Source organism: Hyla sarda, chromosome 1, assembly GCF_029499605.1.
Source record: "Hyla sarda isolate aHylSar1 chromosome 1, aHylSar1.hap1, whole genome shotgun sequence".
Taxonomy (NCBI): domain Eukaryota; kingdom Metazoa; phylum Chordata; class Amphibia; order Anura; family Hylidae; genus Hyla; species Hyla sarda.
This window is the reverse complement of record NC_079189.1, coordinates 414,748,686-414,764,725: the sequence shown is the minus strand read 5'-3', so window position 1 is coordinate 414,764,725 and position 16,040 is coordinate 414,748,686. Positions and strand designations below refer to the sequence as shown.

Below are 16,040 nucleotides of genomic sequence, written 5' to 3'. Positions count from 1 at the left end.
GGGGCAGAGTACCCCTTTAATGTCAAACTGTTGTCTCCGTTTAAACCACACACCCTTGCTGAACAAGGCAAACTTTAACCCCTTAAGGACGCAGGGTTTTTCCGTTTTTGCATTTTCATTTTTTCCTCATCACCTTCTAAAAATCATAACGCTTTCAATTTTGCACATAAAATTCCATATGATGGCTTATTTTTTGCGCCACCAATTCTACTTTGCAGTGACACTAGTTATTTTACCAAAAAATCCACGGCGAAACGGAAAAATTTTATTGTGCGACAAACAAGAAAAAATTTCATTTTGTAACTTTTGGGGGCTTCCGTTTCTACGCAGTGCATTTTTTGGTAAAAATGACACCTTATCTTTATGCTGTGGGTCCATACTGTTAAAATGATAACCTAGTTATATAGGTTTGATTTTTGTTGTACTTCAGAAAAAGATTATAACTACATGCTGGAAAATTTAAACGTCTGGCCCCTATAACTTTATTTTTCCACGTTCGGGCCGCTATGAGGGCTCATTTTTTGTGCCGTGTTCTGAAGTTTTTATCAGTACCATTTTTGTATTGATCAGACTTTTTTGATCGCTTTTTATTCATTTTTTCACAATATAGTGACCAAAAAGACGCTATTTTGGACTTTGGAATTTTTTTGCGCGCACACCATTGACCGGCGGTTTAATTAACGAGATATTTTTATAGTTCGGACATTTCCACATGTTTTATTTTTATTTACACTTTTTTTTATGGGAAAAGGGGGCGTTTCAAACTTTTATTAGGGAAGGGGTTAAATGACCTTTATTAACATTTTTTTTTTTTTTGCAGTGTTATAGCTCCCATAGGGGGCTGTAACACTGCACACACTGATCTTTTACACTGATCCCTGCAAAGCCATAGCTTTGCATGGATCCGTGTTATAGGGGCTTGATTGTTTAAGCCTGTAGCTTAGGCTTGGAGCAATCAAACGCCGATTGGACGCGACGGAGCAAGGTAAGAGAGCCTCCGGGTGTCACTGCGCAGCGGCGTCTATGCAGCGTACTAGGCCGGAGCCCGCCCGGAGTGGAGAAGATGACCGCCGGAGAAGAACAGCCCGGACCGGTTCACCCTCCCCGGACACTACAGGAACGATGGATGGCCCGGACCACCCTGACAGGTAGGGGGAGAGAAGCGGGTGGTGGCGGCGGCCGCCTATGGTAGCGCAAAAGCCACTGCAGTGCATTGATTTTAAAGCGCCCGCTTTAAATCAATGCTCTGCAGCGGTGTCGAGGGGGGATAAATAGCCGATAACTTATACCGGAATATCGGTATAAGTTATTGGCTATCGGCCCTAACCTCCACCGATTATCGGTATCGGCCCTATAAAACGGATATCGGTCGATACCTATAAGAATTCTGTTTGGCGCACTATATAGAACGTGTCACGGTAGACATGCTCTACACTTCTTGTGCCACAGCCATACTAATACTGGGCCATTGTTCAAAGTCATTAAAGGGGTTATCCACCATAAGGTCATTTTAGTAGATCCCTACCAGGGTCTTTTTGTGAACTAGGTATTTCCTATTGGAGTTTGGTCTCTTAAACTACACATCCCATAGTTCCATGCTTGTAAGTAGAGATAAGCGAACTTACAGTAATTCGATTCATCACGAACAGCTCGGCGTATGCTGACTTTAGCCTGCATAAATGAGTTCAGCTTTCAGGTGCTCCGGTGGGCTGGAAAAGGTGGACACAGTCCTAGGAGACTGTATCCACCTTTTCCAGAGCACCTCAAAGCTGAACTAATTTACGCAGGCTAAAGTCATGAAGTGACGAATCGAATTACTGGAAGTTTGCTCATCTCTACTTGTAAGTGTGAAGAAAATGGTCACCAGTTCATCCGCACTATAACCCGGTGTAATGACAGTGTATCGGGTTATAGTGCGGGTGAACTGGTGACCATTTTCCTTTAAAGCAGGACAGGCTCCCTCTGCACAACTGACTAGTGATGTCAGGTTTCAATGCACTGCCACCTTGGAAATTCCGAGACCTGAGTAATTTTGTATGCTGTTAAAGGATTTTTTTTTTTTTTTTTTTACTCAACATAAAATCTCTTTCTCATAGCCTTCATTGGGGGGAAACATAGACCATGGGTGTTATGCTGCTATCCACTAGATGGCTGACACTAGGCAAAAAAAAAGTCAGCTCCTCCCAGCAGGATATACCTGCCCACAGGCACCTGAACTAATCAGTTGTGTCACAAGTAGAGATGAGCGAACTTACAGTAAATTCGATTCGTCACGAACTTCTCGGCTCGGCAGTTGCAGACTTATCCTGCATAAATTAGTTCAGCTTTCAGGTGCTCCCGTGGGCTGGAAAAGGTGGATACAGTCCTAGGAGACTTTCCTAGGATTCTATCCACCTTTTCCACTCCACGGGAGCACCCGAAAGCTGAACTAATTTATGCAGGATAAGTCATCAACTGCCGAGCCGAGAATTTCGTGACTAATTGAATTTACTGTAGGTTCGCTCATCTCTAGTCACAAGCAGTAGGAGAAGCCAAACCACAAAAGGAAAAAAACAAAAGTAATAACATGCAACAACCAACCCCACCAGGTAACTGTAAATGGGTGGGTGCTGAGTCCCCCCAATGAAGTCTGAGAAAGATTTTACGGTGAGTACAAAAAAAAAAAGTTCTCCTTTTCTCGGATGCCTCATTGGGGGACACAGACGATGGGACGTCCCAAAGCAGTCCCTGGGGTGGGGAAAAACAAGCGCCAGAGAGGGGAAGGTGAGACTGAGCCATAACCGCTTGTCCAGCGCATAAGGCCCTGAGGAAACTAACTCTGCAACCAAACACCTGGAAGCCCGCCGCAAAATATGGGGGGTGAGGCAGGACCCAAAAGGAAGGAACTGTGCAGTGACTGGGGGTCTGACAGCTGACCAAATAAGACAAACAAATGCTCGCCCTGGAGGCATGCCGGGTCGAACCCATCCTGGCAGGAGAGCAGAAACATTTCTGATGAAAATACATAAGACGCAGGCCCACCGAGGCCTGGCCCAAACATGGAAGAGAGATAAGAGAACCCCTAATGCAGAGATTCGTCTAATCAAGGCAAACATGGCAAGGAAACGCCACTTCCAGGAGAGAAATATGCTGGGGAGGTAAGAAGAGAGAGTTCTGACAGAAGGCCAACCGCAACCGGAGGAACAGAGGCTGGGGAGAGAGAATGACAATAGAAAAAGCAGCTGACCACAATCAGCAAGAAGGCAAGACTCAGAAGGCGGATACCAGAGCCATAAGAATGGGACCAAGAGAGAAATAAGGCAAAACACACGTACAGTCCCGAGTGCGTGGAAAAACTGGCCAAGAATAAGGCCAGGGCAAGCTGCACCCCCGGCCACCTGAACCGAGAGGTCCACGCCTCAATCCTAAGGCCACCCCGCAAAAAAAACGTGTGGAAGATAACCAAAGAGTACGCCGCATAGCTAGGAGAGTGGGAAACAACATGTGACAAGGCGGACTATGCCTGTTGAAGACGCATGAAACTGCCAGACTGGGCAGCCTGAACGGCAGGAAGGCCCCTACCCAGAGACCTTACTATCCAGGCCCCTCCCACTCCAGAAGGGGGATGAACTCAAAGACTGGAGAGAAGGAGCAGAGCCATCCGGAACACTGGAGCAGTCTGCCAACAATGGAGGATGAAGGCAGGAGTGAAAGAAGGAAACCCTCAGAAACTAGGAGATCGAAGGGCAACGGGTGCAAAAGCCAGAGCAGTAACCGTACAAAGGGCCATACAACACCTTAGAAGAAGGGGAGGCACGAAGGCTGAATCCCCGTAGTAGACACCCACTAAGCTACACCCAAGGCTGTAGCGGAAGGGTTCAACAAGATGGCTGAGCCAGTCACAGGAGTACAGAAGACTGACAGCACTCTGCCTAGAAGAGGAGAAATGCAAGACCGCCCATGAAATAGCAAAACCTAAGAAACTCCAACTCCAGGGGGGTGCCAAAATGGTAAAAGCAACAAGAGGCATCCCATAGGAGGCAATAGTAGTGCGTAGCCAGACCACTAATACCACCTGTCCATCGAAGGAAAAAGGAGGCTGAGAAAGTGGCCGGACCAGAAGGCCTACCTGGCCCACTAAAGCATCACCCCTGGGTGGGGGATGTAAGCCCTGGACGGGCCAGAGTTGGAACAACTACACTGTGACATGAATGCACCTCCGAAATGGCACTAGTTAGCCAAAGATACTCCCCCCTCCCTTAGAGGGGAAGGGGAGAAGAGGATGCCATGTCAGAGAGCGCCCTAGTAATATGCAAGGTCCCCCACTGATCCCTTGTACTATAAGCCGATCCTACCACAAACCATGGGACATCTCCCATGTAAGCAGATGCTGCTGCCATGGAAGGTCCATTGCACCTGCAGGGACACAAGTTTGGTTGACTCCCACCGGATACAGAATTCAGTCACAGATGTGGTGGAAAGCGCACTCCATGGATGAGGGAGCACGGAAGGACACCCTCCAGACAACACCAGCATGCCGTGGTGCACCAGGACTGCAGCCGTGGATGCGACAGATATCACATCCTCCATGGGCAGTGCAGAGGGTGTGAGAACAAGGGCCAGGGTACAACGCCTGATCCAGGGTACACCGTCAGGCGCTGGTTGTTGGCGAGGAGGGGTTAACTGCCCATCCAGCAATGCACTGTGCCCCTAGCTCGCAGGTGGGGGATCAGGCAGTGCCATGCTCCTGTCGCCCCACGCTAGAAAAAATAAAAAAGGGAGAGAAAATTCAAGGGAGGAAACTACATAATATAAGACCTCCCCTTGTAAAATGCAATACCAATGACACATGGAGGCATCTGTATTTTTGAAATGTGCTATAGATGTCTACAACTTACCTTTATTGTAAAGCATGTACTTATTTTTGTATTTGCTGTACTGAACAGCATATTAGCCTATTGTATTACACGGCAAACAATACATGCTATGCTCCCATAGATTTCTTACAGAACATATCTTTCTGACGCTCGTGGTTAATACAGGCTCTTGTATTACCAAAAACTGATACAAAATCAGATACCAAAATAATTTATTATGCACAATTTAACAATTATAAACATGTAAAGTGCAGACTGCTTATCTTGACAAAGGTAAATCTGGTAAAAGTCATATTGGTTAGTTTCTAGTATCTTCATGATATTAATTATTAGCTACATTATAAACAATGTGGGACATAATTTGTCATAAGAAACAAGAGAGACTACTATAAGAATACTCCCTGTGGGACATTAGAGAAGTCATCCCCTATTGTAGTTTTAGATCATGGGGGGGGGTCTGACCACAGGGGCCCACAGCGATCTCCTGTACGGGCCCCCGGCTCTCCCTAGGAGCGGTGCTTCATAACCCCCCCCGCCCAAAGTGTGGCCCGCGATGCCCCCTCCATATATATCGCTATGGGAAAGCCAAAGATTGCTGAGCAATATATGGAGGGGGCAGGGAGAGCAGAGGGCCCGTACAGGATAGGGGATACGTTTTTCAGAATTATGGAGGATAAGATATCCCCTTTGAGGGAATCCAATTGTTCACTGTAACAGAGCGTGTGTTTGTTGCCATTAGAGATGAGCGAACTTACAGTATATTCGATTCGTCACGAACTTCTCGGCTCGGCAGTTGATGGCTTTTCCTGCATAAATTAGTTCAGCTTTCAGGTGCTCCGATGGGCTGGAGACTCTTTCCTAGGACTGCATCCACCTTTTCCAGCCCACAGGAGCACCAGAAAGCTGAACTATTTTATGCAGGATAAGGCATCAACTGCCGAGCTGAGAAGTTCGTGACGAATCAAATTTACTGTAAGTTCGCTCATCTCTAGTTGCCATAGCAACCAATCACAATGCATAATTTTTACTACGCTTTACAACCAATAAAAGCTGTGCTGATTGGTCGCTATGTGCAACTTTTTACAGTTTTCATAATTACGTCACTGTCTTCACATTCTATGAAAGTTTTAGCAATCTGTTGTCCATATTTTTCTATAGACTATAAAGGGGGTTGGCCACTTGTTTTTTCTTCTTTTTTTACAAGTGTGTCAGAATGTGGAATATATCCATGTTTCTAATATATACAGTACTTCGTTGTTCAGCACCAGTTTCTACTTTGTGAAGCCTCATCCCCTTGTTTCAAGTTTTTCTTCCTATATACAAACAGTATGAGAGTTGAGAAGAAACTTCGTAATATAACATCAATATTTGTAAGCAAAACCATCAATAGGACCAAAACACGGAAGTGGTGCAAATATTTCCTTTATTACTACCTCTTCATGTCTTAGTCAGTGTTTTTACTCACAAATACAAACCAAAATAATGATGTGGAAATGAGGCTTTCCCCTCCCCCCCTTTCCCTAGAAAAAAAACTTTTAAAGGGGTATTCCGGTGGAAAACTTTTTTTTTTTTTTCCTTCAAATCAACTGGCTCCAGAAAGTTAAAACAGATTTGTAAGTTACTTCTATATAAAAATCTTAATCCTTCCAGTAATTATTTGCTGCTGTATACTACAGAGGAAGTGCTTTTCTTTTTTAATTTATTTTCTGTCTGACCCCAGTGCTCTCTGCTGACACCTCTGTCCATGTCAGGAACTGTCCAGAGCAGGAGAGGTTTGCTATGGGGATTTGTTCCTACTCTGGACAGTTCCTGACATGGACAGAGGTGTCAGCAGAGAGCACTTTGGTCAGACAGAAAACAACAACTCAACTTCCTACGGAGCATACAGAAGTTAAGCACTGGAAGAATTAAGATTTTTAAATAGAAAAATGTACACATCTGTTCCATTTGATATGAAAAAAAAAAAAATGTAGTTTTTCACCGGAGTACCCCTAGCAGTTTTTGAGCCAGAATTAAAGAGTGGATACAAAAAATACCATATTTTTCACCGTATAAGACACACTTTTTCTTCCCCAAAATTGGGGGGAAAAAGTTGGTGTGTCTTATACGGCGAACACACACACCTATCGCGGCGGTCCCTGCGGCCATCAACGGCTGGGACCCGCGGCTAATACAGGACATCATCGATCGCGGTGATGCCCTGTATTAACCCTTCAGACTCGGCGATCAAATCTGACCACTGCGTCTGAAGGGAAAGTGAAACTAACCAGGCTGTTCAGTCGGGCTGTTCGGGACCGCCGAGGTGAAATCGCGGCATCCCGAACAGCTTACAGGACACCGGGAGGGACCTTACCTGCCTCCTCGGTGTCTGCTCCATGCCAGGATCCCCTGCATGGCGGCGCTCTCCTTCGACGTCGTCGCGCACGCCGTCCCGTCATCCAATAGGAGCGGCATGCGTAGCGACATGATGACTGCGACGGAGAGCGTGGATCCCGGGGAAGAAGACGACGTCTGGACCGTCGGGGACAACGGCTGTCCGGGCATGCTAGGAGTTGTAGTTTTGCAACATCTGGAGGTCCGCAGGCTGAAGATCACTGTTTGGTTCAGAATCTTTTTTCTAGATGTAGCACCTTTAAAATTGGGTGCGTCTTATACGCCGGTGCGTCCTATAGGGCGAAAAATACGGTACCTGTTGGATCCACCTTTGGCTCAGAAACCGCAGTAGCAGTGCTCCAAAAAAATTACTAAGAAAGATTTGCTTAAAGTGCCAACAAGGAGTGTCTCTCTATGGCATCTGGCACACAGAATCCAGATAAATCTACTATGTAAGGACTCTGGATGTTTCTATATGGTGCCTCTGTAAGACACTATATTCCATACAGTAGGTATTCTCCCCTACAAGTAATGCTTCCAAGAGCGTAAAGCTTCACTATTGCATTAAGTGGAGCATAACCCAAAAATTGGACAATTTTATGCAAAACCTGAAAGAAAAAACCTCTGTATGACAAGCAAAGCCTGTGGATCTACAGCAGGGTCCCATAAACATCTATGATTTTTGCATTACAGCCCTGAAGGTTGTCATAATGCAACTGGGCCATAATACAATATTGTGCATGAGCCCTAATCCTTATGAAGGATATTTTAGAACATTGCAACTTCCCGTTCTGAACACCATAAAAAAAAAAAAAAAAAAAAAAATGCTCTACTATGTATATACTCTTCTCTACTATTTAAAAATATAGCATTAGTACTTGTCATTCCATTACTATGTCACTATTTGTAAGCTGCACTCACTAAAACCATGTATAATAAATAAAACTAAAAACTATGCACAGTAGTTTATATTTTAGACACTGAGCATCCTACACACGTCGGCACATACACTAGCAAGGCACTAGAAAGTATATGGCAATCTCAACCACATGACTGCCTCCATCCACAGCAATAATGTTACACAGCAAACCAGAGGTTAATGTCCTTTATAAAGTCTCTATAAGCCTGTTATAATGTAAACTCAAATATAAACCTGGGGTATGACTTACAGATTAAAATTCACTTTTATTTGGTATATTCAGATAAAAACATATAACGCCCTAATACACGAACAAAATAGTTTATTACGTCCACCGCCTGGATTATTGTGCCACACAGCTAGGGGAAGGTTAGGGGCCAGACCTGCACTACATTATAGGGAATAATAGGGAGTTAAGGTATAGCGGTACATCAGTCTTCCCTATACTGAGATCCACTATGTCCTAAAATTAGATTATATATATATATATATATATATATATATATATATATATATATATATATATATATATATAGAAAATCCAAAGAGAACAGCACTCCTGTAGTTCATTACAAAAATGATGAGGTGCACACAGTCACGACAGATCCAGGTCACAGATCTCCATAGACAGCAAACAAAATAGGCGACAGCACTCTCATAAGATGCAAATAAGCGGTCTTTATTCACATAAGCGTGATGGCGACGTTTCGGCTGGCTCCATAATGGCTGGGTGAGCAAGCCGAAACGTCGCCATCACGCTTATGTGAATAAAGACCGCTTATTTGCATCTTATGAGAGTGCTGTCGCCTATTTCGTTTGCTATATATATATATATATATATATATATATATATATATATATATATATACACACACATATATACACACACACACACATATATACACACACACACACACACACACACACACCCTTTTTATGAGCCCTTAAAAATGTGCAATGTAATGGGTCACTGACAATTGATTATATGTGCAATAATCCAGGTGGTGGACCTAATACATTTTTCTGTTCTATTCTTTGTGATTTTTTTCTTAGCGGTCACAGGAGTTATATGTTTGTGTAGTAGGGGGTTATATGTTTTTATCTGAATATACCCAATAAAAGTGAATTTTAATCTGTAAATCATACCCTTTGTTTATATTTGAGTTTTCATTCAATGATGGGGGATCTGTGATAGCCTATTACAGACTAACATTGAGCTATCTGGTTTCCTGGTATAATGTAACAGCATAAAATCCCTGGACTGGACAAGTCTTTGCAGATGTATTATTTTCAAGCCACAAAACTCCTGTCTGAGCCCATAATGTTACCTTATCTTTTCCCTGTGCCTTTAATGATCTTTAAAAGTTGTGTATGCTGTTTAGACTGGCTTCAAACGACAGTATTTTGGATCAATATTTGTAAGCCAAAACCAGGAGTGGGCCAAAAACACAAAAGAAAGGTGCAAATCCCAGCTCACCACTCACTGGTCAGCAGAGAGGACTCTCTTTATAGGGGTTATCCAGGGATTTAAAAAAAAAAAAAAAAAAACGGAGCTAATTTCTTTCAAAAACAGCACCACACCAGTCCTCAGGTTGGGTGTGGTATTACAACTTGGCTTCATAGACTTCAATTGAAGTCCGCTGGCATACCACACGCATCCTGTGGACATGTGTGGTGCTGTTTTTTTTTATAGAAATCAGCTGTTTTTTTTAATCCTGCATAACCCCCATTCACACATGGAATACTTTTCCGCCCCAGTGACCCTGCATGTAGCATACAGGCCTGCTATGGATTTCACCCTTTGTACTGCAAAGGGTAAAATGTGCAGCAACTGCTATGTAAGTCCATGTGTGAAATGTGCAAATACTTCATGGGGGAGATTTATCAAAAACTGTGCAGAGGAAGAGTGGTGCAGTTACCCATAGCAACCAATCAGATCACTTCTCTCATTTTTCACAGGTCTCTTTAAAAATCAAAGAAGCAAGCTGATTGGTTGCTATGGGCAACTGCACCACTCTTCCTCTGCACAGTTTTTGATAAATCTCCCCCATGAGTGCGTTTGTCTCCTGCAATACATAAGGCATAGGCCCTAAATCTACATTGCAGCATTTTTCAGTACAAAAGTGTGAAGTATAACTAGCAGCAAAAAGCATAAAATAAATTATTGAGATGTTACTGGCAATATCCATGGAGGTGTAGGTAAGGCAACAAAGGCCACAGCGTTGGAGTCAGAGATCAGGTCTTGACCGGAATGGTTTGTTTGCACTTGAAGCTGTCCGCATTGGGCTCTGGAAGGCCCACAGGATGCTCTGCCGTGGCTATGAGCAAGAGGTCTAGGGTGGTCTCCGTGCATTTGGCAATAAATCTAATAAAAGGTCTCACATCGCCTTCATTTGCAAGTTCTAAAACATGATAATATTCTGACCTCTGTTCTTTCCTGATGGTTATTGGCGGGTAGCCTGCCTGCATCAAAATCACATTCATAAGCAAACGTGAAGTCCTCCCATTTCCATCAACAAATGGGTGGATATAGACCAGTTTGTAATGCGCCAAAGCTGCAAATTCCACAGGATGAAGGTTCATTGCATCATCTGAATTAAGCCACTGGACAAGCTCTTGCATGTGCTTGTCTACATCTCTGGGATGAGGTGGAATATGGTGGCCCACAAACACTTGGTTTGTACGAAATCGCCCAGCTTCAACAGGATCAACATAGCCCAGCACTCTCCTGTGTATTTCCAGTATATCGCTGGTTGTTACCGATCCTATGCGGGATACTAAAGTGGTGTTGACGTATGTCATTGCTGCATGCATGCCAATGACTTCATTTTGTTCTTCAAGACTCTTTCCAGGCACGGCATATCTTGTTTCAATTATATGGCGTATTTCGGACAGTGAAAGGGTGTTTCCTTCAATAGCTACAGTGTGGTATATGTGGTGATAGTAAGACTCTTCCATCACCCTGCGAAGAGCAGAGTTTCCCTTTGGAATGGACATCACTTTCTTAACTTTACTGTCAATGATGCTAAAATACCTCTGATCTATTTCTTCAACCAAGGGCAAGGTGCGATCTCTGTTTATCAAAGCTTTCTCATTGTGTGGCGAGATCATTAACGCTTTAGAATAAAGATAGTCTGCCTGTATGATATCCTTCTCCTCCTCTAAGAAGATGCCAAGCTCATTCAGGGCATCCACTTGATCCGGGTCCATCTTCAGGGCATGGAGAAGAAGCTTATGTGCTTTGTCCCTCTTGCCTTGCCGCTTCATTTCAAGTGCTTGGTTAAAAGCAGCTTTGGCTTCAAACTTGACATCTGAAATAATAGAAACATGTAATATACAAAGTAGTTTTTCCACACATGCAATGCCAGTTATCAGTTAAAAGACTAAGAAGATTTGCATAACCTGTAAAATAAAAATATACATTCTGATCAGTCGTAGCATCACAAAGAAGCACCGGATGCTGTGTTACAGTTTATACAACAATAACCTAGACTTATCTTGTACTGATCATAAATAACAGCCTACACCAATGTTTCCCAACCAGGGTGCCTCCAGATGTTGCAAAACTACAATTACCAGCATGCCTGGACAGCCGAAGGCTGCACTATGGTGCAGAGCAGCATTCCTAATACTTCAGAGCTGCAATTGTCCAGCCAACAACAACATGCAGAATTATAGCACTGTATCTACAAAACTAACAAAAAAGTGTAAAATAGTGTATAGAGGTATTCACACTCTTTACGAGTACAGGCCCTGATACGCGAGAGAGAAAGAAAGAGAAAAAAATATATAGATAGATAGCGAGAGAAAGAAAGAGCGAGAGAAAGAGAGAGCGAGAGAAAGAAAGAAAGAGAGCGAGAGAAAGAAAGAAAGAGAAAGCGAGAGAAAGAAAGAGAGCGAGAGAAAGAAAGAGAGCGAGAGAAAGAAAGAAAGAGAGCGGGAGAAAGAAAGAGAGCGGGAGAAAGCGAGCGGGAGAGAGATTTGGCAGCAGCCTACCCCTCCTCTCTACACTGCCAACATAAGGATCAGAAGAAATAACCACTAGCCAAACATTGAGTTTGTGTGGCTAATATCTCATGCATATAGGGGCCAAGGCCTCCCAACTCATTTCCTGACAGATGATATCCGGGGAGAGAAAGATTGGTGTCAGATGTTCCCCTTGGCCTCTGTTTAGCTGAGTGGGCAATTCCTCTGGCAGACCCTGACCTGGAAAGTGCTGCACAGCAGGATCAGACTCCCTTATCGCTTGTCTGAGCAGAATTCTACATAAAAATGTATCTCCGGAATTCCCCTGTAAAATCTCACCCACATTGCTGCTCCTATATATGCCACTAATTTTCTGCATGGAATCTCTGAAATTGAAAGTAAAGTGATCTTTACTGTGGCAACCACTAGGAAGGCCAAACTGCAACTCCCAGCATGCCCAGCCTTCAGATTTAGCAATTTTCATGAAATTTTTGAAAATTGCTGCTCTACTTTGAAGCCCTCTAATTTTTTCAAAAAGTAAAAATATGTCCATTTTATGATGCCAACATAAAGTGGACATATTGTATTTGTGAATAAAAATAAAATTTATTGGGAATATCCATTTTCCTTACAAGCAGAGAGCTTCAAAGTTAGAAAAATGCTAAATTTTCATGAAATTTGGGGATTTTTCACCAAAAAAGGATGCAAGTGACGCTGAAAATTTACCACCAAAATAAAGTAGAATATGTCACGAAAAAAACAACCTCAGAATCAGAATATTCGGTAATAGTGTTTTCGCGTTATTAATTCGTAAAGCGACGGTGGACGGAATTGCGAAAAAGGGCTCAGTCCTTAAGGGGTTAAAACAATAATCCATCAAAAAAAAGAAAAAAAACATCTACTTAGGAGTCATAACTATTTATCAGGGCATCAAGCTTCTTAGTTTACACCAGTGTTTCTGTGGCTCTTCTGCTGTTCTAATAGTTGGAGTTTTGCAACAGCTGGAGAACTATAGACTAGGGCAGGCATAGGCGACCTTCGGCACTGAAGATGTTTTGAACTACATCTCCCATGATGCTCTTACAGCCAAAATGCTGACAAAGGATCATGGGAGATGTAGTCCAAAACATCTGCAGTGCGGAAGGTCGCCTATGCCTGGGCTAGGGAATACTGGCTTAGACCAATACTGGTTTCCAGAGAGAACCAGTGGTGAATATCTCTGAGAATTCCTGAGCTTCTGACATATATCCAGGATCACTTTTGGGTGGACTGTCCTTTTAAATAAAAAATAAAAAGTCTACAACAGTGTTCCCAAACCAAGATGTCTCCAGCTGTTGCAAAACTAAAAATCCTGTGCATGCTGGGAGTTGTACTTTTGCAACATCTGGAGCCATCCTGGTTGGAAAACACTGGTTTGCAGTCTAGATCAGTGTGTTTTCCAAAGCATGTGTCTCCAGCTGTTGCAAATCTCCAACTCTCAGCATGCCATGACAGCCAAATGTTGTCTGAGAAAGCTGAGAGTCAGTTTTACAACAGCTGGAGACACGTGGTTTAGAAAACACTCGTTTAGATAATCCTCTAAACCAGTGGTCTCGAAACTGTGGACCTCTATCTATTACAACACTACTACTTCCAGCATGCCTAGAAAGCCAAAAACTGTCTGGGCATACTTGGAGTTGTAGTTTTGCAACATCTGAAGGTCCACAGTTTGGAGACCACTGTTCTAAACAACGTAGGGGAAGATTTATCAAAATCTGTCCAGAGGAAAAATTGCTGAGTTGCCCATAGCAACCAATCAGATCGCTTCTTTTATTTTTCAGAGGCCTTTTCCAAAAAGAAGCAATCTGATTGGTTGCTATGGGCAACTCAGCAACTTTTCCTCTGGACAGGCTTTGATAAATCTGCCTCTATATGTCCTACATCTGTATGTATAGATTTTGTTTTACCTGAAGTCGGTTTCTGCTTAAACACCAGCAGTTCAATAGCAGTGGAAGCCACAGCGAGCCCCGTAGTGTGCCCGGTGTAGGTGTGCAGCCGCTCATTGCCTCCCCAGAGGTTACACCGCAGCAGGACCTTCAGAGCCGCCTTATACTGCCCTTCCAGCTCACTGAGAGGGAAAAGGGCCACCAGGAGGGACCCAGACAACACCACCAGCGCTGCCTTCAGCCCGTACCGAGCACCCAGCTGCGGCCATTGGAACTCGGGCAATGCCATTGAACTGTCAGTCACCCATCTCCACGCACTTGCTGCAGGATCATCTTCTCCAGCGTTACCACTGATCTGTAATGAAACACAGACTAGTCAGGATGCCCACACTATGCCACACAGAGTGCCAGGGCAATAACCTGTGGCTCGTCAGCTGTTGCAAAACTACAACTCCTTCGGCAGCCAGAGATAATGGGAGTTGGAGTTTTTCAATAGCTGGCAAGTCAGAGATTAGGGCTGTGTTTCCCAACCAGGGAGCCTCCAGCTGTTGCAAAACTACAACTCCCAGGATGCCCGGACAGCCAAAGGCTGTCCGGGCATCCTGGGAGTTGTAGTTTTGCAACAGCTGTAGGCTCCCTGGTTGGGAAACACTGGTCTATGGCAGCGTTTCCCAACCTGGGTACCTCCGTCGGTTGCGAAACTACAAAACTATAACTCCCAGCATGCTAAAAGCTGTCCGGATATGCTGGGAGTTGTAGTTTTACAACAGCTGGAGGCACCCTAGTTAGGAAACACTGGTCTATGGCTCCGTCTGATGCGAAACTACAACTCCCAGCATGCTAAAGGCTGTCCGGATATGCTGGGAGTTGTAGTTTTACAACAGCTGGAGGCACCCTGGTTGGGAAACACTGGATTAGGGAATACATAGCCTACGAACACAGCGCTATCACACCCTCCATCTAATGTACTGCAGCTAGGATGAGATTCACAGCTAAGCAAAAAACTACAAGTCCCAGCAAGCCTGAACCATCTGGTAAGCTACAGGTGGTGAACTAACCAGTAAGGAGAATTTACAAGGGTGCTCATAGGGTTAAACCACCCCATTGTAAAGTATTACACACAACAACGCCCCCGCTATACACCTGCTTTTGTTCGCCCTAATTCTTGCTAGTTTCAGTCATTCTGTGCCCTGGAATCCCTGTACATACATGAGAGTTCCCGAACACCCCCATCACCTGGAATTCACCAGACTTCCTAGTTTCAATGACGCAAATCAACGTGTTCGTCCTAATCCCGCCCACAAGCTATTCTGTTTTACCATTGGCTGCGCTGATGCCAATCAATTAGTTTTCAGTCCCGTTAGCCTGTCACCGCCTGAGCCGTAATAAACACTAGGTGAAGACGCTACAGAGATATAAAGTATTCCTACTGTCTGCACCACCAGACTACAACGCGGACATTTTGGAGGCGTGTATTCTATGCAAATAACTGTAGTAGAGTCTACAACATGGCGTCCTGAGAGAGGACGAAATGTGACGCTGTTTAGTGACGGTGAGGAAAAGTAGACGTAGCATGTAGCGTGGTGTCTCCTGATTGGGTGAAGCTACAATAACGGGGGCGGGGCGCGCATACAGAACCCTTTTGGCTTAACCCCTTGTTGACGCAGTCGAGGAATATTTGTAGTTTTTACTCCTGTTTTGTTACATATGTCACCTTACAGCAGCGTTTCCCAACCAGGGTGCCTCCAGCTGCTGCAAAACTACAACTCCCAGCAGCAAACGGCTGTCCGGGCATGCTGGGAGTTGTAGTTTTGCGACAGCTGGAGACACCCTGGTTGGGAAACACTGCCTTAAAAGGGTATTCCAGGATTTATTTATTTTTTGACCATGCTACAGGGGCTGTAAAGTTAGTGTAGTTCATAATATAGTGTTTGTACCTGTGTGTGACGGTTTTCTCACAATTCTTCTGTGATTTTCACCACATTATTTATTTTTACCAGC

At 44.1% G+C, this 16,040-nt stretch overlaps 1 protein-coding gene across 3 annotated transcripts; it reads right to left on the bottom strand.

Annotated features, from left to right (window-relative positions):
- Positions 1–9,038: 9,038 nt before the first annotated feature.
- Positions 9,039–15,464, bottom strand: FICD (FIC domain protein adenylyltransferase). 3 transcript variants are annotated; one of them, XM_056528778.1, is made up of 3 exons: positions 15,359–15,464; positions 14,061–14,394; positions 9,039–11,459 (listed from the first exon to the last, which is right to left on the bottom strand). In XM_056528778.1, the coding sequence occupies exons 1-3, from the start codon at positions 15,359–15,361 to the stop codon at positions 10,384–10,386; spliced, it is 1,413 nt and encodes a 470-aa protein (XP_056384753.1). In that variant the 5' UTR covers positions 15,362–15,464; the 3' UTR covers positions 9,039–10,383. The 3 variants fall into 3 exon arrangements, with proteins under 3 accessions (XP_056384753.1, XP_056384754.1, XP_056384752.1); XM_056528779.1 differs by lacking the exon at positions 15,359–15,464 and adding an exon at positions 15,183–15,291; XM_056528777.1 differs by lacking the exon at positions 15,359–15,464 and adding an exon at positions 15,249–15,272.
- Between the last annotated feature and the right edge of the window lie 576 nt (positions 15,465–16,040).